The following is a 25,959-nucleotide window of genomic DNA, read 5'->3' as shown; positions in this document are numbered from 1 at the left end:
GTCCTTTGTGATAAGAGTATACATATTGCGTATATTGTGTATTGTACAGGCTGAAAATGCATAAAATCTTTATTTGACAGAAGGACAGAAAGTTAGAATAATATAGGTTTTTTGTAATTAATCTGGAAGTTGCACATGATTGTCAAATGGCTCATTAAAGATTATAAACAATTTTTTTTGAGCATTATAATTTAATAATAAGATTGGGAAAGTTTTTCATTAAACAAGTTTCCAATTTGATTATTCACATGACATTTAGACCAGATATTGGTATTAAAGCACTGAAGCTACACAGTTGAAGAAATCCTAGTATTCCAATCTTTTTTGAAAAATAAAATAAAAACATTAGTATTTGGTGGAAAAGAAGCCTGATTAAATAAAAAAAATGACTGTCAAAATGAAAAATAACAACAAAAACAACAATAATAATAATAATAATAATACGAATAATAATAATCATCATCATCATCATTGTCATTTTCATAAATAATACTAATTAATAATTTAAAAAAATCTTTTCTAATTTCTTTCAGTATCTTATTTTATACTTTTAGGGAATTAATTACATCATAGAAAAGTAAAGACAGAGAAGACATTTTTGATCACCGGAGAGGAAATTCTGTTGTTGCAGCAGCAAAATGACAGAAATAAGCACAGACAGGTAAAATGAATAAACACATACAACAGAAAACAATAATAGAATAAAAGAAGACTTTTACAATTAGACTCAAAATTACAATGCAAGCATTATACAAACATAGTAGTAATAATAACAATGATAATTATAATAATTATTATTATTATTAACAGTTGTAATAATAATAATAAGAAGAAGAATAACAAAAATAATGATAATAGTGTTAATAATAATAATAATAATAATAATAATAATAATTATTGTTATATTATCTTAAGAAAAAAATCTTTAAATATTGTTTATTGATTAAATGATAGCTCAACAGGTCAATCATCCATTATTGATTAATCTGAGGAGCGACTGATGAGCCGATAAACTGTAACGTCATCTCTCAGCGTCTGGATGCGCTTGTCCCTCGCGCCTGCGCAGTGGCTCAGAGCTTTGTTGTTTCACTTCAGTATGGCGCTTAGCAAAACGTTTGGACAAAAACCGGTGAAATTTCAGCTCGAGGAGGATGGAGACTTTTACATGATCGGATCGGAGGTTAATATTTTACCAATTTAACTAATTGTTGCTTTAAGTATTCACTTATGTGGCCGAAAAGTGTCGTTTAACCCGGCAGCCGGTCCGCTAGCAGCTAGCTAGCCGGCTAACGATGCGGGGCAGCGCACGAAGACTCATTCATTTTTTTACTATTTTATTGTTAATTTAACTGAGAACAGCAGCGAATATAAAACACATCAATTTAAATGTTGATTTTACGGGTTAAAATGTGACCTGAAAACGTTCGTCTTTCTCGAGAGGCATACCCGGTTTTCTCCGGTCGAGCTAGCTATCGTTAAACATTTATGCTAAGCTAGCCAGCTAACGGCACAAATCCAAACTGAAGCTGCTTTATTTTGCTTTGTTCTGGTTAATTAAGGTACATAAAAATGAATCTGGACGGCGTGTACTTGTTGAAATACTTTGTTATTAGTTATTGTTATTTTCTAATATTTATAGACTACGTGAACACTTGACTTTTATATAATGCTAGGCGTTATTTCTATTTTTTATTCTTATTGTTGTTGATAGGTGTTTTTTATATATATTAATATAATGTTATTATTACATTTACTTATTGTTTGACCTACTTGTGTGTATAGTTATCGAGTTATGGTGTCTTTTTTTATTTAATCTTTTTGCGCTATGGATGTCACTCGGCATTCCTAATAATTGTCGTTACTATTGTTAATAATAATAATAATAATAATAATGAATCTATTTTGTGTTCAGTATTTTTAATTATCCCACCCACAGCTGTTTCAGTTTACTTTGTTTCGTTTTCCCACGTACACGATATTAAATTTGTAAGACGTGTATTTATTCAAATAGATTTTTTTATTTAGTTATTTTCTAATAGTTATTGACTACGTGCACACTTATTTATATAATCTTTGGCATTTTTATTTTATTCTCATTGTTGTTAATTTGTGATAGCTCTTATTTGTTCATTGAGGAAATGTAAAAATAAATAGAGAAATAAATTCCTTGTGTGAGTACACATACTTTGCCACAAAGCTGATTCTGTGGCTCCTTGTATACTAATTATACATGCCAGCAGTATAGTTTCTTACACAAGAAACCATTTTCTAAACACCTAATAAGCCGTGTACCAGCTTTCAAAATACTTCCAGCTCAAAGTCTGGAATCAGCAATTTTAGCAATTTCTACTTTCCTTCAATTATGTCTTTCTGTTTTTTAAAAAAGAAACAACCAAAAAACATTTTTTTAAACAATTTAAAAATACAGAAGAATTAAATGTAAGTTCAATTTGTTTTCTGGACGAGAAAAACGTCAGTTATTCTCTATCATGACTGAACTAAAGTGGTGCATTTGGTTTCTAAATATTGAGTTTGTCTTTTTTGAGTTTGGCCTTCTCAGTTATTTTATAAATGTATTTATAGATAAATTATACCAGATGCATTGTGTTTAATGTCTGCTTTAAAAAAGATAATTTAAGAGAAACAATGATACATCCACACATGTGAATACACTCATACAAAAACACACAAAACACCCCTCAATGAATACATACACAACACACACCCTTAAATACCACAAATACAAACATATATCCTCAAATAAACACATAAGAAACATCCCCAAATCTGTACACTAAAGTACATCCTCTGCAGTCTGCTGAACTGTGCACCAAGAATTCTTATTTTTGTGTTGTTTTTTTTTTCTTTCCATTTTTCGTGTGTGTTCAGGTGGGAAACTACCTCCGTATGTTCAGAGGCTCCCTGTATAAAAGATACCCGTCATTATGGAGAAAACTGGCATCAGTAGAAGAACGAAAGAAAATCGTGGAGTCGTCTCACGGTCAGTAGAGTGCAGTCCCGACACACGTACAGCGGTGTGTGCTGTAATAAGCTCTGAGTCTCCATCATTATCTCTAATCTCCTTTGTTTCCTCTGATATTAAACGCTGCTGTTGTGGGATACTCAACCTGCTTTGCTCGGGGGCCAATCACAGCAGCTCCATGTCTCTGGGATTTGAGGACATTTATAGGATTTGGGGACAGGAAAGATGGGACAGAGAAGGGGGAACGACATGCATCAAAGGGCCACAGGCCAGACTCGAACCCGGGCCCCTGCAGAGGCCTGAGGTGTATGAGGAGCACACTCTACCCACTGAGCTAGAGATCGCCCCGCTTTTTGTATTTATGACGTTTCTTGGATTTTAGGACATTTGATTGACATTTGGATTTGAGAGCGTGTTTTGGGTTTTCGGATGTATCTGTGCTTTGAGGACATTTCTAGGATTTTAGAATATTTTAGGACATTTCCAGGATTTGAGGAGGTTATGGCATTCTTCAGATTCTAAGATGTGTTTTGGGTTTTAGGCCATTTCTGTGATTTTTGAACATTTTTAGGATTTTAGGACATTAGGGGCTTTGCTTGGACCTCTGTCGGGGGATGTGAGGGCACTTTTTTTTGGTAAACAGGCTTTTGAAGCTGGTTTATTCACTCCGGGACCTTACCCTTTTTTTATTTTTATTGTGACTAAGACATTGGTTAGGGGGCCACTAAGCACCCTATCGGGGGCCAGATTTGGCTCACAGGCTGTAAGTTGAGTATTACTGTAACACACTGACAGTAGATAAGGACCTCATGCTGCCCCAGTTAAAATGATAATCATGTAAGTGCACGTTATGAGGTATTGATTTGACTCCTCTTCTTGTCACTCAGATCACGGCTACACTCAGCTGGCCACCAGCGTGACTCTGCTGAAGGCTTCGGAGGTCGAGGAGATCCTCGAAGGAAACGATGAGAAGTACAAAGCTGTGTCCATCAGCACCGAGCCCCCCGCCTACCTCAGGTACCTCCACAACCCTGTCATGTAAAATCACAGATAAATCAATTTGAATTAAAAAAAAACAGGAATGAAAAATAAATAAATACAATATTTAAAAAAAACAAATAATAAAAAAATACATATATATATAATAAGAATAAAAAACCTTGAATAATATATTCATAAAAAGATACAATTAAAATAAAATAAAAAATAATAATAAGAATTTAAAAATCCTGTATTAATAATGACATTTCCTCTCCTTCCAAACGGAGTATTATGTAACCTGTAAGTGCTGAACATTGACGTCTATGTTGGTGAGATTGAAAATGTACTGCATGTCCCCACTGAGGTAATTAGAAATGGAGGAAAACACGCCATCTTATTTTGTAAGATTTTCACACATACCCATCTGTCTTGTTCTGTCACCAGGGAACAGAAGGCGAAGAGGAACAGTCAGTGGGTTCCCACGCTGCCCAACAGTTCCCACCACCTGGACGCCGTGCCGTGCTCCACCACCATCAACCGCAGCCGTCTGGGCCGCGACAAGAAGAGGACTTTCCCACTGTGGTGAGCAACGGCAACCTGCACAAATCACAACGTTTCTCCCGATGAACCGGTGGAGCGTTACCAAACTAAACCCAACAGGAAAGGCGTGAATGTAAACATCTTTGTGTAGTAGATTTACACATTTACACAGGAGGACGCTTAGCTTTTTAATGTAAACACTCACTCACTTTTAGGACTTCCCCAGTCAGTTAGATTTTCAGCGTACAGTAGAACGTCACATCCGGGTTTTGCATATGTACAGTTTTAAAAGTGGTTTTGTATTAAGTCAAACATCCGAATAGACCACTATACCGAATATTACCAGCTGTTGTACTTGACTTAGCAGCCGCCCCTGAATAGATCATAGCACATAGTGTAGTTAAATGAGGAGATGTAATAAACACAGTCAAAACAGGACATCTCTCTTATTGCCTCACGAATGTTTCAGGCCAGACGGCCTTCTTCAGCGTGCACACTGGCAATAACGTAATCTTCACAGGTGTGATAGATGTTTTCCACAAATGCAAACAACATGGTACATCCCAGCAGGGGGAGCCAAAAATCTGTGAAGATCTTTACAGATTTTTACCAGAGGCAGAATCACAGTAATATTATGAAAATAAATAAATAAATGCAATAAAGAAACAGTAGAAAATAACAGTAATAATAATCATACTAGTAATAATGATAATGTTATTAATAAAAAACATAATAGAAATAAAAATAACAATAAAAATATTTAAAAAATATATATAAAATAAAATAATAAAATAAAAAATAATATAATATAATAAATAATAATGAGACATAATAAAGATAAATTATCATTTAAACTTCATGAATCAGCTGTTCTCTGTCCATTGCGGTGCTTTCAAAGTGAGTAACAGGAAGAAATAGAAGCAAATGACAAAAATTCAGCTCTAAGAGCCGGTTCACACTGCAGTGGTTCTTGCATGAAACAATAAACTTTTGTTGTAGTTTGGCCTTTTTTTCCACATGAAATCACCAGTTTAAGCTCAAAAACTGAAAAACTGTAAATTGATCGAACTCGCCTTCATCTTGTAGTTGGTCACATGTTCAGCAGACAAACTCTCCCTTTGACAGACGTCTTCACAGCAGATGTACAGCGAGAGCTGTGTTTAATTTCAGCTGCTGTCACTAAGTTTTTCCCCGTGTGTGTTTTGTCTCGCTCAGCTTTGACGACCACGATCCAGCGGTGATCCACGAGAACGCCACCCAGTCCGAAGTTCTGGTTCCAATCCGTCTGGACATGGAGATCGAGGGACAGAAGCTCAGAGACGCTTTCACCTGGAATATGAATGGTAACGTCCCATCGTCACTTTCTGTCAGCTCAGTAAAGCATGGCATCAGAGCAAAGACAAATGTTTCTCCTCCTTTTTTCAAATTTCCAGAGAAGCTGATGACGCCTGAGATGTTCGCCGAGATCCTTTGCGACGACCTGGACCTCAACCCGCTGGCCTTTGTCCCCGCCATCGCCTCCGCCATCCGACAGCAGATTGAGTCCTATCCAACAGACAGCATCCTAGAGGAGCAGACGGACCAAAGGGTCATCATCAAGGTGACGCTCTTTAAAAAAATATTCACACAGTTTAGTGGAGCTACATTTATAACTCGATCAGGCCATTTAACGTGACTCCTGTCCTTGTCCCAGTATAAAAGCTGTTGGACATGTCCGCACTGAAGCGGGCTTTCGGACACATAATAATAATATAACAATAATAATCGCACGACAAGCGGGCTGTCGGACATGTCCACTTGCTTGAATGGACTGTTGGACATGTCCACACTGGAACAGGCTCTTGGTTATGTCCGCGCACTTGAAGGACTGTTGCACATGTCCACGCTGGAGCGGGCTGTTGGACATGTCCACGCTGGAGCGGGCTGTTGGACATGTCCACGCTGGAGCGGGCTGTTGGACATGTCCACGCTGGAGCGGGCTGTTGGACACGTCCACGCTGGAGCGGGTTGTTGGATACGTCCACGTTGGAGCGGGCTGTTGGACACGTCGGCAATGGAGCGGGCATTCAGACATATAATAATAATATAACGATAATAATCACAAGACACAACATATCGATAATTTTATTCGTTGCCAACACATTTAATAATCGGTTTTATCTATTCGTTGTTGCAAATCTGTCCCGTGTTTTCTAACATCGTGTAAACGTACTGAGTATCTTTTAACTTCCCCACCGAGCGAAACTCGTCATCAGGAGAGTCTTCTTCTCTTGTTGATGAAATGTTTTTGTGCTCCAGTTGAACATCCACGTGGGGAACATCTCGCTGGTGGACCAGTTCGAGTGGGACATGTCTGAGAGGGAGAACTCTCCGGAGAAGTTCGCCCTGAAGCTTTGCTCCGAGCTCGGCCTGGGCGGAGAGTTTGTCACCACCATCGCCTACAGCATCCGCGGTCAGCTGAGCTGGCACCAGAGGACGTACGCCTTCAGGTACTGTCTCAGCTTTCACAGAGCGTGTGTTTGTATCCTGGCTGCCTTTTTTAAACGTTTATTGACGTATCAAGAACCAGATCCAGTCTTCTCCTTCATCCAAAATCTGAGTGGAATCTGATTTACCAGCGACACAAGAAAAAGTTGCAGTCTGTGCTTAAGTTTAGATGGTTTATTCACTGTTTCATGTCCAAAAAGCATCAGTCACTGTTCAAGTTTCAGTCCAAACTTTGTCCCAACATCCAGAAAAACTGGCAAAAGAAATTGGGAATTAATGCAGTTTTCCATTAAGTATTAGGAGTTTGTTCATTGAGATAATCTGGTGGTAAAACGTTTCCCAGCCAGGTGCCATTAATGCACTGGCTCCATAAATTTTTTCTTTATTTTTACATTATTTATTTTACAAAACTTCAACTTCAAAACTTTATCAGCATGTGTTTTATCTGACAATAATAACTTTGTGCCTTTTTATTGCAGAAATTGTATCTAGTGGACTGAAAAAGCAATTGTTTATATTATTCTCGTAGGCTACCAAAAATATTTATTTGTATTTGTAATATTAATAATTTACATAATAAAGAAATAAAAATATTTCTAGACAAAAATATCCATATACTTCTATGTACTTTTTCCCCATCCCTACTAAATAGTGTGTTAATAGGCTGTGATGTGCATCATTAAGTTTTAAATGATATAATTTTATTTTTAATATTAATTATTTGTTCTTAGAAGCCCATTTCAGTCATGTGTTGAAAAGTCATTGATACATTTTACATTTTTATAGTCTGAGGAATGCCAAGTTTTCTCCACAGGTCTGAAATTTGACCTGAAAATTTCCAGGTTTTGACATTTTTGGGGAGTTGACCGGGGTTAAACGGAGGTCTTTGTTTGCTGCTCTGACGTCTTTGGGTGAAATGTAGCCGACAGTCTGCCGTCTGAGTTTTTGAGTTTTTCCAGGATGTGAAGTTATGAAATATTTCCAAATCCAGACAGCAGCTCTGACCTCTGTCACAGCTGGATGTCTGGATTTGGAAGAAATATGTTATTTTCCTGCTGATTTCATGACACTGAGTGATAGACTGAGTAAAGTGTTTTTCGATACAAACGCGAGCAAACAACCAAAATAGTTACATTCAGACTGTTAAGGTAAAAAAATCTCAACTGAAACCCATTCAAACCGACATTTTTAATCCCATCTCATCTAATCTCATCAAAGCATAAAAACATGCATTGTATGCATCATTTTGACTATTTTCCACCTGATGAGGTCATTTTGACCATATTTGGCAAATGGAGAAAATACGGTTTCCACTAGGTGACCTGTCACAGTCAATACTGCTGCTGATCGATGACATATCCCAGACTGAGATCATCCAAAAATAATCTTCTTTGCATTTAGTGTATTGAAATTTTTTTCTTTTTCCTTCATCCAAATACATAGTGGCATCGTGACAAAAAATGGCATTTAAAGGAATAAATTCTGAAAATTAATATTTATGATTAGGACTGATGTTGGTTAAAAAAATTCACTCAATTATAGTAGAAAATCATATTAATGTTTAATATTTTTTAGAGCTTGAATTTTAAAAGTGCATTTTGTGCACAGAGCGATGTGACTGGGTGATATTAAAGCGGGAAATTAATCAGAAACATTCGAACTGAGTCACATAAAAAGGAAAAAGTCACCACTGAACGTGCAGCTGCAGGCGGAAACGGCTCTGATTTGACTCTGCAGCACTCGATGATGACGCGTCGTCGTTGTTGTTGTTGTTTTGCAGTGAGAACCCGCTGCCCACGGTGGAGATAGCCATCAGAAACACAGGCGATGCCGACCAGTGGTGCCCCCTGCTGGAGACGCTGACGGACGCAGAGATGGAGAAGAAGATCAGAGATCAGGACAGAAACACGAGGTGAGTGTCGGCCGCCGTGACGGAGCCGGCTGCTGTCGGATCTTTCTGTTTTCATGTTGCCTTCCTCTCCAGTTATGACCTCAAAACAAGATTTTTACCTTTTTTTAAATTTAAATTAAGGTAAATAAAATGTGATATGAGGTACAGCTGAAAAGCTTGAATTGGTTTTTCTAACAGAAACAGACGTGTGATTATGTTTTCAATATTGATAATCGAAATCATTTTCAAAGTCAGTATTATGTCTCTGTGTATCAATACAACGTTGCTGCGCTAAATATTGCAATACTATATATGTGCATTTTGTATGCTGTATTGCTCATTTTCCACCTCTAAGTAAGTATTTAATAATCAGTTTGATCACTAATTATTTGTTATTGTCAATTATTGAGCAAAAATTCCCCCCAAATATTATGTTTTCTGCTCCTTCAAAATGACAAATATTGCAGATTTGATCATTAAAAATCCTTTTAAATGGAGGAACTTTAGGAATAAACAAAAAAATATAAAGACATTACCTACAAAATTTAGGTAACCTAATTTTGCAATTCATTGATTTAAAAATTGCAGACAAATTAAAAATCAATTATGAAAATAAGAGTTTGTTGCAGGCCTAATCCGAAGACTTTTAAGATGATTTCAGGCATTTTATAGATGAAAAAAATGGAAAAAATGTAGATATAATATTATTATTGTTATTTTTATCATTTTTTTATTGTGAGATTTTGAAGAGAGTTTTACATAATTTTCCAGCAATTGATTAATTTAAAAGAAAAAAATAATCTAATATAAAATAGCATTTTTCGCAGCCCTAATTAGAATAATTTGTGAAAGGCACTTTTAAAATGATTTCAGGAATTTTAGAGATAAAAAAAAAGAATATTATTACTGTCATTGTTGTCATTATTATTATTATTATTATTAATTTATTATGATAATTATTATTGTATTTAATATAATGCTTTATGACGTGTCTTTTTCTTAATAAGAGGAAGTTTGTATCAGTTTATGTTGCTGCAGTTGTTTTTTAAAGTTTGGTCGTTGACGCTCTGTTCCCGTTCTCTCTGCAGGCGAATGAGGCGACTGGCGAACACGGCGCCTGCATGGTAGGAGCAGCAGCGTCAGCGCCGCCCACAGGAACGGCGCTCGTCTTGATTGAGGTATGACCGCAGTCACGCTTCGAAAACATCAGCAGCAACGACGTCCCTCCATCGCGCGCTGGATGTCTTTCCGCTCGACCGGGTTCTCAGTCAGGTCGCCGTTCACCATTTCATTTTTATTTTTTATTATTAATGTTAATATTATGTTCTGTTTGGAGAAGACCCCCCCCCCCGGTAGAAAATCCTTCGTGTTTCCTTCCCGAACCCTCGGCGTGGCGAAGCCGCTCCCTCACTTTGACCACTGACTCTCTTTACCCGACCACAGAGGGAGAAAAAAACCACACAGCCAGTCTCAGATAATATATTGTTATGTTGTATTTGTTGTCTTTTTGTACATTTTATTAATTCTTACAAAATAAAAAAAAAAGTGAAAGAGCTTGATTTGCTGGCTTTTAGTATCGTGCATCATTTAAAGAGGAAATATTTTAAATTATCATAATTACATGTTTAAAATTATATTTCAAAATCATTGTAGCTTTTAAGCACTTTTTACAGGTAGTTTTCTTATATACACACACACACTCATTTTCAGGTAATTTTCTTGTAGTTTTTGCAATTATTTCTTTATTTTTAGGATTTTTTTCCTTGCAGAGCTCATTGCCTTCTTTCTGTTTTTGAAAGAAATTAAATCAATTTGATCACGGTCGTACAAACAATTATCATAATTGCTTGTTTTTTATTATGTTACAAAATTATTGTAGTTTTTAAGCACTTTTTACAGGAAGTTTCCTTGTTTTTGTTTTATCAGCTTTCTTTTTTTGCTTTTATATTAGTAGTTTTCTTGTAGTTTTTGCAATTATTTATTTATTTATTGATTTATTTATTTATTTTAGGTAACTTTGTCTTGCGGTGCTCATTGTCACTTCCTGTGTTTTTGAAAGAAATGAATTTGCCCACGTCTCATTGCATGTTTAAAATTATGTTAAAAAATTGTTGTAGTTTTTAAGCACTTTTTACAGATAGTGTCCTTGTTCGTTTTTGTTTTATTAACGTTCTTTTTTGCTTTTATATAATAATTTTCTTGTAGTTTTTACAATCATTTCTTTGTTTTTAGGATTTTTTTCTTGCACTGCCTTCTGCCTATGTTTGTTTTAAGAAAACAACTAGATTTACGCCTTAAATCTTTCAGCCCGACTTTTCCGTCCCGTAATGTTGTGACTGTAAGGACGTTTCTCCGCCCTGAGGAGAAAAACAAAGCTGTGGCTGACTGTGGAAACAGAATCGGGGTCTCGATGTCGGGCCTCTTCAGTCGCGCTCCAGCTGTGAGTAACATCTCTCAGCGGTGCTGTTATGAGGGATGATGAAGGCTTAGTTTTGTTGTCGGGGGTCCCGCAGAGGCGTGTTTGCGTGTTGTCGTGCTAAGCAATTTCCATTTTGTCCCTCTCAGTGTTTGACCCACAAAGGCAGCGGGTGAAAGTGCAGCGTGTGCAGACGGGGCTGATGGGATTTCAGGCCGTCGGCAGTTCTGTGAACCAGCGGCAGTGACACAACAGAGCGGGAGGGAGTCGTGATGTTCAGTCCTGCTGCTTCTTTCAGCCTCTCCGAAGCAAAATATTTCGTTTGCTCAGCGTGTCAAGTTAGACAAGAAATTAGGACTTTCAGCATGTTTCCAGCTGATTTTACTTCTCGCAAGGAACATGTTTTTTAGGGATGTTTGTGGGTTTTTTATGCTCACAAAGTATAAGTGCAGTGTGTTTACTTTCTCATAAAGCATTTGTGAAGCTGATTTTTAACCCTTTTAAATCTAGAACATCACTTTTCTTTTGCTGCTTTCAGACACCTTTCAGTATTTAAACCTTCGAACCCTGAGCAAATTTAGGTGCTTTTTTAAAAAAAAAACAATGAGTAACTTCATGGGAAATGATCCACAAATTGCAGGAAATAAATTGATTTATAAAATTATTATTTTAAAAAAAAAGGGAAAATGTCTTAGAAAAAAGTTTTTTAATTCTAATTATCATAATTACATTGAAAAATATATTACAGAATAATTATATTTTTTAAAGCAACTTTCCCACATTTATTTTACTATTTGTCAGGTAATTTTAAAATTTATATTATAGAATAATAATTATTTTTTAAGCAATTTTTTGATTTTTTTTTTCATGTTTCCATGTTTTATTTTACGTTTTGGGATTTTTACTTTGTTTTTTATTTTTCAGGTGATTTCGAAAATTATGTTACAGAACAATCTTTTTTTTAAAGCAATTTTTCAAGTTTTGTTAGTCTTGTTTGTACATTTTGTTTTACTTTTTTCTGGTTTTGTTTTTTTTTTTACTATTTTTCAGGTATTTTTTTAAAATTATGTTACAGAATAATTATATTTCTAAAGTAAGTATTGTTTGCATGTTTTGTTTTTGTTTACTTTTTTAAAAAAAACTTTTCATGTAATTTTTAAAATCATGTCACAAAATAACTATTTTTTTCAAAGCAACATTTCCCAGTTTTGTTTGCCTTGGTTTTTTTTTTGTTTTGTTTTTGTTTTTAATTTTTTGTGGTTTTGTTTACTGATTTTCAGGGGATTTTCTAGTTCTATTTCTTAATTTCTCGCTTATCTTTGAGTCATTTTTTCTTTTGCCTTCCTACCTATTTTTAAATTAAGAAGTCAATCCAGTTTGTGCAGGTTTTAAGTAGTTAAAACATTTGACATGCTGCACGGTTCGGTTCATGTGAACTCTGACGGTCTTCTTCAGTGTCTTTGCTGTTGCCAACATGCGTGTGCAGGACGCAGCGCTCTGTCGTTCTTTGAGCAACCCAAATGCATTTTGGGGTTATATCTCACTGCCAGTTTATGTTGCAGTTTCTGGAAGCAAAATTCAGTCTTCTTCTGAGACTTTTCGGCCGTCTCTGTGCTGCTGTTTTCTCCGGAGTTAAAATGCTTAGCCTGAACGTGCCATTAAACTCCAACATGCTTTTGCATTTTTTGGTTTAAAAAAAAGACACTCCTCCTCCTCCTCAGACACTTTTCTGACTTTCTTCCTTTGTCCTCTGATTTTTCTGGATTTTGGGCGTCTTGGTGCTGTTAGTTGTCCGGCTCCTCGTCCTGCAGACCTCCCCCCTGCTGCTCCTCCTGGAGGGGACGGTAGTCTGGGTCCTCCGGCCGGTCGAACATGATCCGCCTGCGAGGAGAGAACGGGATCACATGTTAACAAAAAAAAAAAATATCTCTTTGCTTTTCTTAAATCAGACAAAGACGCTGGTTTTCTTTATACAATTAAACTATAAATACAACGAAAAAAATCATGAAATTTCACAATCACACTTTCTCAGCCTGGAAAAGTCATTTAAAATCTTAGAAAAAGTTTATAATATAAATTTATTTTCTAAAGCTTCGACTCAACGTTGCTCTAACGTGCGTTAATGTGTGACCGTCACGTATGTTTGATTTTCTCCTCAGAGCTGAAATTACAATTACAGGCTTGTAGGGAAATAAAAATATATATATTATGAAAAAGTTCCATAATTTTTTCTATGAAAAAGTGTTGGAACAACTGAAAACCCAACTTTGTCATAAAATGTATCTCCTCTGACTGAACCCTGCAAAGCTTTTAAGTGCTAGAACGAATTTTCATAAATCAGCTTTATTTCCGTGCCTTTATCTTTAACCATTTAAAAACTTGAGCAGAATTGGCTGCTAAACGGTTAAAGACAACCTGCTGTCATTTAAAATAAAAATGATTTTTAAAAAGATAGTCTGTGGCAATACAGTGTTTCCCAATTTCTTAATTTAAAATATAACATTCGCCAACTTTACAGCATATTTCCGTCTTGCTTTAATTTTGACACGTTGTTTTACTCAGAACAAATGCCACGATTATTTTAAAAATATTAAGTAAATTTTAATTTAGCAAAATAAAATGAACTTTAACCCAGAAATGTTTTTACTACAACCAACCAACAATGGCTAAAAAAATGTATTACATATAAAGACAATTTTAACAAAATGTGGAAATACCTGAAACACAGTTCATAGTTTAAGACATATAAATAAACAAATAAAATAAATATGTATAAGTTAAAAAAATCTGGTCCTTACAGAAGCTCTGGTGTCATCAGCAGCTTCCTTCCTCCCGGCTGGTTTGGAAACACGTCCTCCAGGAAATAATACATATGACCGACGCTGATACCTGATGAAAAACAAATAAATATATTATATGTAACAAATAATAAACCAGTAACTACAGTGACCAGCTGTTTTAGGAGGTTACTGAGACTTTTTCCAAATATAACTTTGCAAAAATCATGATTTTAATGTAATTTAATGTTTAGGTTCTAGTGCCAAAATGTTGCATTAAAATAATTATTTTTGCAGTTGGACTCTAACTGTCTGATAATACAATTTAGTTAAAACAAACTAACTGATGGAGGCAGCGGTAGATCAGCAGCTCCTGTGTTCAGAGAGGTAAAATTATCGGTTTTGTTAATGGAGCCTGGCTTTAAGGAGAGAATCCGAAATGTCTGTTTGAAAGGTACTGAATAAATACTGGATAAATTAACAAAAATCCCATGAGCACCCAGGGCAGGAAGGGCGCCTGGGATTTCAGGAGGCTGATGAAGTTTATGCGGACGAGCAGATGTTTTCTGCTCCACACGTTTATTTAATGTTATTTTAATTTAATTATTAACAATTGTAATACCTTAAGATTTTTTAACATATTAAAGAGTTAAAAGAAGGCAATAAAATAGATTTTTTAAATAAAAGTTGCACTAAAGAAAGAAATTTTGTTTTTTACAAATACATACTTAAATATGTACAAATACAAATATATACAATTAAAAATATGTACAATATGTGCAATAGATGTAAAAATTAAACTACAGTGAGGATTCAGTTATTCTGCACGAGTTGTGGAAGATTTACGGATGTTTTGATATTACTGGTGTTAAAAATGAACCACAGTGTTTTCGGATATTTTGTCGACCAAAGAGGCATGTGTGGATTCATCGTAACACGGGGTGAGTAATTGATATACAAATGTTTATCTAGTTTTTCTTTTTTTTTTAATCTATAGTTACGTTTCATCAGATTTTGTTTTTGTACCCAGCAGGTCGACCATGATGGAGTTCCCGAGCAGCAGCGAAAATCCCATGAGCACCCAGGGCAGGAACGGCGCCTGGAAGTTCAGGAGGCCGAAGAAGTTCATGCGTACGAGCGGATGTCGTCTACTCCACACGTACACCAGCATGATGATGAAGGCCTGACCCAGGAAGAAGACGTTGGCGAAGAGACCGAAAAGCTGCAGGCTTTCAGGTTACGTACAAATCGTCACAGTTTGTTTCACCTTAGAGCTAAATTTTTTACATTTATTAAAGTTTCACGTTTAATTTCACAAAACAAAAAAACAAAACATATCCTAAAGGCCTGATTTAAACCTGAGCTGAGATAACGGGAAACCAATATTGTAGAAATGAACCGACAAATAAGAAAAATTGTAAAACAAACAAAAAAAAAAGATCACCATGACCTTGCATCTCTCATTGTGAACACAATATCTTAAAAACATTTTTTTTCCAGTTTTGGTACAAATGTTCACTTGGGCTCAAAGATGAACAGATTACATTTAGGTCGTCAAAGGTCAAGGTCACCTTGGTTTTTATATCCATCCCAGTATCTCAGTACGCAATATGTCAGGATTGCCTTGAGGGAAATTTGGCACAAATGTCCACTTGGACTGAACAATAAACTGACAAGATTTTGGTGGTCAAAGGTCAAGGTCACTGTGATCTCAACTGTCCTACTCTTGTGAAAACTAAATCTCAAGAACACATTTAGTGGAATTTCTTCAAATTTAGCACAGATGTCCCTTTTGAGTCAAGGATGAACTGACCCAAATTTTGTAGTCAGAACTTAAAGATCACTGTCGCTATGGGATCTTTCATCCGTTTTAGTCATGGAACCCAATATCTCAAAAATTTACATTTAGGTGGTCAAAGGTCACTGTGACCTTGCATCCATCTCATTCTCATGGACACAATATATAAAGAAGGCCTTGATTGAGTTTCCTTAAATTCTTCTTTGAATCAGGATGATTAGAATTTGGCGGTCAAAGGTCAAGTTCACCATGACCTTGCACCTGTCCCATTCTTGTGAACATCATATCTTAAACACCTTAAGGGAATTTTTTCAAATTTGGTACAAATGTCTACTTGGACTCAGATATGAACAGATTACATTTAGGTCGTCAAAGGTCAAGGTGACCGTGTCCTTGCATCTGAGTCATTCTTGTGAACACAATATCTCAAAAACACCTTGAGAGAATTTCCGCAAATTTGGCACAAATGTCCACGTTGAGACAAGGATGAGCTGATTAGAATTTGGAGGTAAAAGGTCACTGTGACCTCGCGTCTTATTCTTGTGAAAGCGATATCTAAACCTTTCACAATAAAAGCCAGCCGAAGCATGTTACCGTCCCAACAGCACACTGTGCTCTCCTGATATTACAGCAGAATTACGGCTGCATTTTTACTGTCTATAAAACATCAAACAGCTCCAGACAAACCTCTTAAACTTGTACGTTGACTTTTTCACAGCAGCCCAGAGGGACGTCTGTGCTGAACAGACCCGAGACCGAATCATCAACCTGGAGAGTAAACAAGAGCTTCCGGACACAAACTGCTGAGCGTCATCAGAAAGAGACAGGCTGCAGGTATAGTAGCCGGTTTTACGTGTTTTTGGCCAGTGGGCGTCCTAAATTAGATGTCTAAAAAGTAGCCCACAGGAGAATAACAAAACCTACAAATGAGATGTTTATCCACCAGCTTATCACCACACTGACCTGAAATCTGACAGAAACGACTGAAACCAGCTTTTTTTCCACCTTAAGGAATCAGTTTACCCAAATTTATTAAAGCATATTTCATCAATCTGGTGGTGTCAAACTTTGCACCAAGTTTTTGTTTTATATGACCAGATTTTTAGATGTCCTTTCTTAGATTTCTGTCACCACTTTGTATCGATACAGAGGACTTTTGGCCCCGTCCCTGAGATTTCTAAACTGCATTTAAAAAAGCACATTAAAAAAAATAAAATATTGGTAAAACCTTTAAGAAATAATGTCTAGAATAATCCCTGTAGTACAAAGACCTCACTGTGGACAGTTTTCATACTAAAACTGAAACAAATCATCGATTAGTATTAAAAATAAATCCACAATCAGTTTGAGGAGCTTGTAGATCATTTTTTTTAAAGTATGATAGCTAAATAATAATAATAATAATCATAATAACAAGATTGTTTTGTTAAATAAATCTATAAACAAATAAATAAAATAAAAAAGTTAATGATGATATTTGAAATAAATTGTATATTAACCAATAATTACAACTATCTCTCATTTCCAAAAAATAAAAAAATAAAAATTATGGATAACATTAATGGTTGATAATTAAACATGATTAAATAACTTTTTTTTTTTTTTTTTTAGCAATTTTATACACTTACATGCAGTTTTTCTGCCTATGTTGAGCATTTCTGTTTTTATTGCTGTTATTTCTGTATAAATGTACACATTAATAAAACTTTTGTTCTTTTGTCATTTTTCATCCTCCATTCATCTCTATCTATATCTTTCATCTTTGCATCATTTTGTTTCATCTTGTTAATGTTGTTCCACTGATATTTACTTTGGACAATGACAGTAAAAATCGAATCTAATCTGAGTGAAAAAATGTCCTTTTTTATGATTTCTGTAAAACTCCCTTTAAGGAGTAATTTTAAAATGTCATAACAGCACGTAGTTTAAGCGTCATTGCAGTAAAACCTTTCATGAACACTTTCTTTTGCCAAACGTCTGAAAGGATACAGTCATCACGATTCCTCCAAACATGAACATGAAGACAAAATCCGCCGTCCTTCCCCGAAAACAGCCTTCCTCCAACATCCGGCAGTATCGATAACTTCCTGTAGTTAAGGACGCTGCTGCAGAGATATTTCTTTAGAAGTTGGGTTTTTAAAAATAAACTAAGATGTAAGTAAAAGATACAGAAAGATGATGTTGAACACGAAACTGAACCCAAGAGAACCAAAGAAGAGGAAGCTGGTTATTAGGCGCCATATCTGACAAAAAACAAACAAAAAAGGGAATTAAGGGTGTAGATATAAAACATACCACGTGTGTGTGTGTGTGTGTGTGTGTGTGTGTGTGTGTGTGTGTGTGTGTTTAAATTTCATTGAATCGTTAATACATGCTACCTGGTATCTTCTGATGATGAGGTCTGGGTTAAAGTAGAGCTGAAAGGGGGTGATGACCTCGAGTTGCTTACAAAAAACCCGAAAACAAAACACACAGTTTAGGATTTTTCAGCACGTTGGGTATCAAGACATTCATGAACAGTAATAATTAGCATTAACATACTGAATTTTATTTTACTTTATTTTAATTTGATTTGATTGATTTTTTATCATAATTGAAATATATTACTATTTATTATCATATTTAAAATACTGGAATTTGAACAAATTAAAAGAAAGCAATAAAATAGAGAAAAGAATCAAAATTGTGCTAAAGAAAGAAGAAACAAACAAATACATACATGAATATTTACAAATACATATAAATATTGACTTAAAAATATGTACAATATGCACAATAAACTTTAAACATGAAGTACTATACTACTACTGACAGAGGGTTTTATTACATTTTAACTTGTTAATATTATTTTAAAAGCTCCAACAGTTCAACATGTTATGACCAAAAAAAATGTTCAAGTGTTTTCAAGTTTTTGTTGAATCTATTCTTTTCTACTAGAAAGCCATTTAATCGTGAATATAAAGCAAAAACTGTGAGCTGCACACAGTTACATCAAATAAAAACAAACAAATGGAAACAACATAATTCAGCTCAAAAAGTTGGAAATGATTTTTTTTTTTTTTTAATTAAAAAAAAAAAAAAAATAGTTGTTTTCCTGTCTGATCGCAGCTGGAGGTCAAAGTTTAAACTGTTATTGTTGTTGTTGTTGTTGTTTATTTGTTGTTTCTTACCACAGCAGCGGTGGTGAGGACGCAGGCGGTCGTGTAGGCTCGGGTCACCACGGGGATCTGAAAATACTCCTGAGTGAAGCTGTGAGCCATCGCTGCTGCTGCGGCTCACTGTCAGACATGATTTACTCTCTGAATGAGCAGCGCAGGCCACGCCCCCTCTGCGTGCCACCAGCCAATCAGCTTCGACCGTCAATTAACGCCGTCCACCCCGCATCCTGTAAACTTCTAATAATCACAGACGCAGAAATATAATTACTGCAGAAATATCCAGAATATGATTAATTTATTACATTTACTCTTTATCTGTACCTTAGAAAAATAATATCCTAATCCCAGCGGAATTTAGTTTGTGAAATAATGTTTATATAAATAAATAAATAGATTAATAGAAAAATAAGTAATAGACAAATAAATAAACAAATAAATATATAGATATAAATACAAAGCGTGGAATGACTGAAATATCTTAGGGAAGAAAAATAAGAGAATGATAATCAAATTTAAAAAATAAAACTAGATAAATGATAGTTGAGTGAAATACATTATAATAATTTACGGAAGCGGATTGGGGCCATTTATGATGGAGAAAAAAATTGGGGCAAATCGAGATTAAAGTCGAAATGACGAGAATAAAGTTTAAATTTCGAGAATAACGTCGAAATTACGAGATTTAAATCGAAATTTCGTGAGAAAAAGTCGAAATGTCGAGAATAAAGTCGTGATATAATTTCGAGATTAAAGTCGAAATTTCGAGAATAAAGTCGCAAGGAGAGCGGAGAGCCGCGCTGGCCTCTGTGTACTTGCCCGGGGAGGGCTGCTCGTGGCCGGAGTGGGATCCCGGAGGCCCGGCCCGGGGTGACCTGGCCCGGCTGGGGGGTACACAGGGCGGGCAGGGGTCCCTCAATGCAGCCGCGGGTTTTCTCGAAATTTCGACTTTAATCTCGATTTGCCCAAAATTATTTTCACCATCATAAATGGCCCTAATCCGCTTCCGTAAAAAAAGATGTACCCACCATAATTTTAATTATTGGTGTGACTGAGAATTTATTTTTTTTTTTTAAATTAAAAAGTAGATGAATAATAGTAGGTGAATAAAAGAAATACAAACAACGGTATGAATACATGATTTAATTTTTTTTAAGTGCTACTGGTATTTTAGTTTGGTATTTTTAGTCACCTTGTGACTGAGAATGTCTTAAATCATCATTTTTTTTTTTTTTTAGATTTTTCAAAATCATCATTCAAAGTCCAAAGTTGATGAATACATATTGTATTTATACCTATATGTTTGTTACTTAATTGATGACTTCGTTTATATAACAATGTCAAAAGCAGGCGCGTGGGACATGTCCCCGCACTTTTTACAACAGTTCAATTCATTTGTAATATATGGTACCTCGTTTTTCCGAGCGGTCTTAAAACGCACCACGTATCGGCAGCGGCGTCCACCGCGCGCGCTGTCTTGTTGTGATCACGTGACGCAGCTGAGACGCGCGCGAGCAGCAACTGTTGGTTTTTAACTAAAGTACCAAAAATAATGAACAGCAGCAAAACAGCCGGCAAGAAGCCAAAAAAACCTGCTCTCCTTCTTCAAAACAAACCGCGTAAGTTGAGTAAAGCTGTTTCCTGTCGAAAATGTTCGCTAAATGACGTCTAATTACTGAAATGTGAACAACGGTATTGTTACCTGTGGCTAGCTAGCTAGCGTCATGCTAAAACAGAGCCACTCCTTAAATTATGCGCAGAATTTGCGCTCACTGTCGCTTTGCAGGTGTTTTTTAATCTTTAATGCTCGTTTAGAAAGAGCAGGGAGGAGAAGGAGGACCAGAAGGCGACACTGATGGTCACGAAGGAGCCTCACAGGTGAGGACAGATTAGAAATGTGGCCAAAACAGAAGAAGTGACACAAACAAAACCAAAAACGACCGGCCACATCCTGCCCGTCACTGTCGATGACCAGCCTGTAGAGAGAGGAGGACGTTTGAAGTGATTGGGCACAATTATTGATTGGACCCTGACTCTTATTGATAATACAGAGTATAAGTATGTGTAACAGTACACATTAAAAATCAGTCTTCAGTCAGCAGTTAAAACAGTTGCACACAGACAGTCTGGCTTCATGTCTTTTCACTAAGGATTTAAAAATGTTGAAAAGGTAGGTTTTGCAGTTTAAAATCAGTCTGCAGATTGTTCAAAGCAAAAAGAGCAGAAAACCTGAAAGTTTTCCCAACTTAGTCCGGATTTTGGGAATAACAAACTGCACCAAGTCTGAAGAACGAAGGTTGCGCAATCCATCCTTCAAGATTAATAACTGAAAAAGGAAGAAAACGATTTTGAAAAAATGGAATGAAAAAATTCAAAACTCCTCGAAAAGCTGTTATCCACACGAACAGTTTTAGGTGGCTGATGGATTACCAGGTGACTCCCCCTCGGCCGGCTCCCTCCCCAGGGTCTGGAGGCGCCTTAGGAAAGTGTCACCGCCAAATAAAAATGAACAAACATTACAATAATTTGGGAAAGACAGACAGAGGGACGGAGAAAAAAGAAGAGAGAAAGTGTTTCCCTTTTTTCTTTTGTTTTCTTCTTCCTTTACCTCTCTCTTCTCTTTTCTGTCTTCCTCTTCCTCTCTCTTGGAGCGTTTTGCGAAACTTTTTTAAGGCGTCTCCACCGGTGTCTCCACCGGTGTCTCCACCGGTGTCCACTCTGCTCTCATTTTCGCTGTTGTCTCCGCCGGTGTCCGCTCCCCTCTCATTCTCCGCTGGTGTCTTAAGTCAGCTAGTACTTTAAATGCTGAGAATGACATTTTGAACTTCCACTTAGGACATTAATGGGTAAATAGAGCGTGTGTCGTTTAAATTTTCCCGCAGTAAATCAGCTTAATTTCTCCAGAGTTTGGTAAAAAGGTTATTGGTTTATTTAAAAGAAAACATGATGCAGTTCATACATTTCAATGTACAGGGTACGGGCTACATATGAGTAAAAAATAATAATCAACAGCATGTATGTACAACAAACCTTTGCCAAGTTGTTTTTGTATAAATATTCAGAGTTCACTGATTAACACTTGAGTTGTAGAAATGATTCAAACAACAACAACAAAGTCTGAGTGATGAAAGCTGTAACGACTCGTCAGCGTCCTGCACTGAAAAAACTAACATTGGATCAACACCGCGGTCCAAAGGGAGCCTTCACGTCTCAAGTGCTGCAACCAGGGACGCAGCGGTTCTCAACCTGCGGGGCCCGACCCACAAACAGGTCGTAACATGAATTTATTAGGTTGGTGAGAGCCCTTAACAGCCCGCTGGCCCTGAAGAAAACATATGCATCGTACGTTTCTGCAAATGTTTGCAGACCACCGCTCAGGAACAAAAAACTAAAAGAAAACAGTTTAACTTGGTGAGTAACTGCTGTGTGTCCGGTGGCTTTTTAGGCACCAAACAGGTGTTTTTTAGGGACTGTTTGCTGCTTTTTCAACTAGGATATTAGCACAAGAAGAGGTTATTTTTTACCGAGACATCGCTAAGTTTCAAGTGAGGACTATGCCCCAAAAACTTGGTATTTTATGCCAAAACATGATCTTGTCCTAACCATAACTGAGTTTTTTTTCCCCTAAACCTAAGCACACTTTGTCCGCTACATGATCATCTACAAACGCAATAAAAAATCTGTGGTTTGCAGAACGCACAATTCAAACATTTCTTCTGAGTTACCTTTAACTCTCCAGCAGTGATGGAGGAAGTATTCAGATCCTTTATTTAAGTAAAAATACCAAAACAACAAGGTAAAAATACTTAATTACAAGTTTACCCTTTGAAAGCTGGATCGGTATCACTATCATGCATTTCTTTTCTTTTTCTTTCTTTTCTTTTTTTCTTGATTTCTTTCAGAAACACGGGGAAAAAGGCAATGCCCAATTTGGCAAGAAATGTGAAAAGGTGATGAGAAAAAAACCTATAAATTATTTCTATTATTTGTCAAGAAATGTCCCCCAAATTGCAAAAACTTTAATTTAGAAAATTATTATGTTTTTACAAGCTATAGTAAAATGCCAGGAAAACTGTATTTAGAATGATCACAATCAAATATTTAAAATTATTTTACAGATTTATTATATTTTTAAGCACTTTTTTTCCTGGTAAATTCCTTGCTTTCTTTTTTATTGTATTTTTTTTGTTTGGGGTTTTTAAGGTTATTTTCTTTTCCCTTTTTAACATTTATTTTTATAATTTATTTTTATTTATTTGTGGGTCATTTCTGCTAAAGTTGCTCATTGCTTTCATGTTTTTAAAGGAAATAAAGCCAATTAGCCCAAGTTTTAAAGGATCAACTTTAACTGTCAAATAAATGCTGCAGATTAGATGTATTAAGTGGAAGAAAATGGACAAACTAAGTACAAGAACCTCATTTTTGCACTTGAGCAAACTTACTTTCCACTATTTAGCTTTTGATAACTTTTGAGACTTTTTCTTGTAATTCAGTAAAAGTCGGTTGAAGTTTGCGGTTGAGAACCGCTGCCTCCTGCAGCAGCTGCTGTCCCTGAATGTGTCGCACAGACTAACCTGAAAAGAGCACCGTGTTGTAGATAAGCAATGACTTCATTGAGCATAAGAGGGACAAACATATCTGATGAAACGTCTGACTTCTGCTGCAGGGTGACGGAGCTGCACACCGGATGGCGCCCTGGAGCTTCTTACTGCCACAGACGCTCTGCAGACCGCACGCCGGTGAGTGAGCACCAACAACTGACAGCTTCATGGCATCGAGTTAGAGGAGTGACATCAAAACAGACACTAATTTTAGCAACTTTTACTCCTCGTGTGAGCACTTGATTTCTTTACCCGTTGATACCCGAGAAAATGTTTAAGACAGTAGTAAAACAAAAAATAACAAAAATTAACTGAAAATTATTTTTTTTAAAAAAAGTTAAGAAAAAGTACGTAAAAATATAATAATTTTCTATTATAATTTTGAAAATTTAATTATATAGTTTTAGCTTTTTTTTCCCTAGACATTTTTCTGTAGTTTTTTAAAAAAATTATTTTCCTAATCTAGTATTTCATTGCAACATGTGGAGTATTTCAAACCAAGTAGCTCATTGCCCTTTTTTCCCCATCCCCAAGAAATCAAACCAGTTTCTTCAGGGCTCTTCTGTGATATTATTAAAAGAAAATTATTCTACAAAATTAAAGATTTTATGCTTTTCCCCAGTTTTTTTTGCACTTTCTTAAGGTCATTTTCATGTTTATTTTTAATTTTTACTTGTCTTTTTTTGTTGCTTATCTTCAGGAAATTTTCTTGTAACTTTTGTAACTTTCTTGCTATTTTTTTGGTCCTTTTTTGTTAAGTTGCTCATTTCCTTTGAAAGAAATACATGCAATTTGCTCAGTTTTCAAAGGGTTAAATGCTAGGGAAAGGTGTCTGAATGCAGCACATGGAAAGTGATGTCACTCAAGGTGTTAAAGGGTTAAACTGCAGTAACTCTGACATCACACAGCATGCTGCCTGAGAGACTCGATTCAGGGCATAAAACTAAATAATTATAAAGCTGAACTGGACACAGTCAGCTGAGCACGAAAAAGTTATGACTGTGTCTCAGAAATAATCTTTATGCAGCTCTGCAAAGCTCTATAATAATAATTAATAAACTTTATGTGTATAGCACTTTTCTTAGCAAAGTTACAAAGTGCTTTTTAGGAAAAAAAAGTTTAAATGTGACTGTTGTTTTTATGTTGTGATTCATGGTCGGTGTGAGTCAAGCCGGCAGGAAAATCAAGTGCACGTGTGATCACATCCTTAAACTTTTGTTTACCGGCATCATGTTGAATGATTTACAGGTTTCAAGTTACAGCATCAAAACTAAAAATTTAACTCTGCCTGCAGCGAATTTACAAATCTGTCCGCTGCAAGCTTAAAGTTTGATGTCACTCTTCAAACACTCGAGGATCAGAGAGTCATGACAGAAACAACAACAGCTGAGATGGAAAACATCCTGGTTCAGTTTTGAGGCTCAAAAAAAAACAGGAAGTGAGAACGATGCGGCGTCACGCGTCATTAACACAGAGGCCCAGATCTCAGCTGAGTGGTGACAAAATGTGCAAAATAAATATGAGTGTAGCTGCACAGGAGGTGCCAAGTCTGAGTACAAAAACATTACCTGGTTTTCCTGAGAAGAAGAAGAAGGTGTAACTCGATAAATGGAGTAAAGCATAAACAGATTTAAAGGTCTCATCCTCCGCAATCCGCAGGATGGACACACAAACGTCTCTGCTCCAAAAACTCCTCTTCATAGTCAAAAACAAAACAAAACGAAAAACAAAATCTGTTAATCTCCACAGTTACAGACTCACACGTTTTTACAGCCGAAAAAATCCATGCCGATGTAGCGAGGGTAGCCCTCCAAAGAGTTCATGCCAACGGGATCGAACTTCCAGTACTGTCGTCCCCGGATAAAGTGAGCGTAGCCTGAAAGACAGAAAACACGACGTGAAGTTTTTAATCAGTCTCAGAAATCTTAAGGTTGTTTCTATGTTTTTTTGCATTTCAAAATGACTTAATTTTGTATATTTTAATTGGAAAATTCTTAGAAACCTGAGCAAAAAAACGCGGGAAGAAGGCTATGAGCAACAAAAGAAGAAATTACCCAAAAATTAGCAAGAATATATATATGTGTATATATATATATATATATATATATATATATATATACTAGACAAATTCAAAATATTAATTATAATTATTAATATTATTTAAAAATAAATAAATAAAAAATAAATATTACAAAAAAATATATATATATTATTGTTCCCTTTAGCCACTTAAATGAAAACACATAGGAAAATAAGGTCTAAGTAGAAAAATGTCAAAGTTACCCTTTAAATTTGGTAAACATTCTTCCAGTTTGACTTTTTTTTGTGGA

General features: G+C 35.9%; 3 protein-coding genes across 3 annotated transcripts in view; 1 reads left to right on the top strand and 2 right to left on the bottom strand.

Moving 5' to 3' along the window:
• Positions 1 to 1,022: 1,022 nt before the first annotated feature.
• On the top strand, positions 1,023 to 10,441 carry LOC121966661 (SWI/SNF-related matrix-associated actin-dependent regulator of chromatin subfamily B member 1). Its single transcript, XM_088076306.1, has 9 exons — positions 1,023 to 1,180; positions 2,890 to 3,001; positions 3,871 to 4,000; positions 4,409 to 4,546; positions 5,720 to 5,847; positions 5,938 to 6,104; positions 6,803 to 6,993; positions 8,772 to 8,903; positions 9,971 to 10,441. The coding sequence occupies exons 1-9, from the start codon at positions 1,040 to 1,042 to the stop codon at positions 10,008 to 10,010; spliced, it is 1,179 nt and encodes a 392-aa protein (XP_087932432.1). The 5' UTR covers positions 1,023 to 1,039; the 3' UTR covers positions 10,011 to 10,441.
• A 2,078-nt stretch (positions 10,442 to 12,519) lies between these two features.
• Positions 12,520 to 19,173, bottom strand: derl3 (derlin 3). The gene is made up of 7 exons (XM_042488587.2): positions 19,044 to 19,173; positions 18,252 to 18,317; positions 18,043 to 18,116; positions 17,863 to 17,956; positions 15,102 to 15,297; positions 14,097 to 14,187; positions 12,520 to 13,179 (listed from the first exon to the last, which is right to left on the bottom strand). The coding sequence occupies exons 1-7, from the start codon at positions 19,131 to 19,133 to the stop codon at positions 13,083 to 13,085; spliced, it is 708 nt and encodes a 235-aa protein (XP_042344521.1). The 5' UTR covers positions 19,134 to 19,173; the 3' UTR covers positions 12,520 to 13,082.
• A 2,761-nt stretch (positions 19,174 to 21,934) lies between these two features.
• mmp11a (matrix metallopeptidase 11a) overlaps positions 21,935 to 25,959 on the bottom strand; it is a 34,057-nt gene continuing 30,032 nt past the window's right edge. Inside the window, exon 8 of the mRNA XM_042488258.2 lies at positions 21,935 to 25,505. Coding sequence (XP_042344192.1) covers positions 25,387 to 25,505 — 119 coding nt within the window. The 3' untranslated portion in view covers positions 21,935 to 25,386. The remainder of the gene's footprint in view (positions 25,506 to 25,959) is intronic.

This window comes from Plectropomus leopardus, chromosome 4 (assembly GCF_026936395.1).
Source record: "Plectropomus leopardus strain MGB_pleo_1.0 chromosome 4, ASM2693639v1, whole genome shotgun sequence".
NCBI lineage: Eukaryota > Metazoa > Chordata > Actinopteri > Perciformes > Serranidae > Plectropomus > Plectropomus leopardus.
The sequence above is the reverse complement of the archived record's forward strand: the minus strand, read 5'-3'. Positions and strand labels throughout refer to the sequence as shown.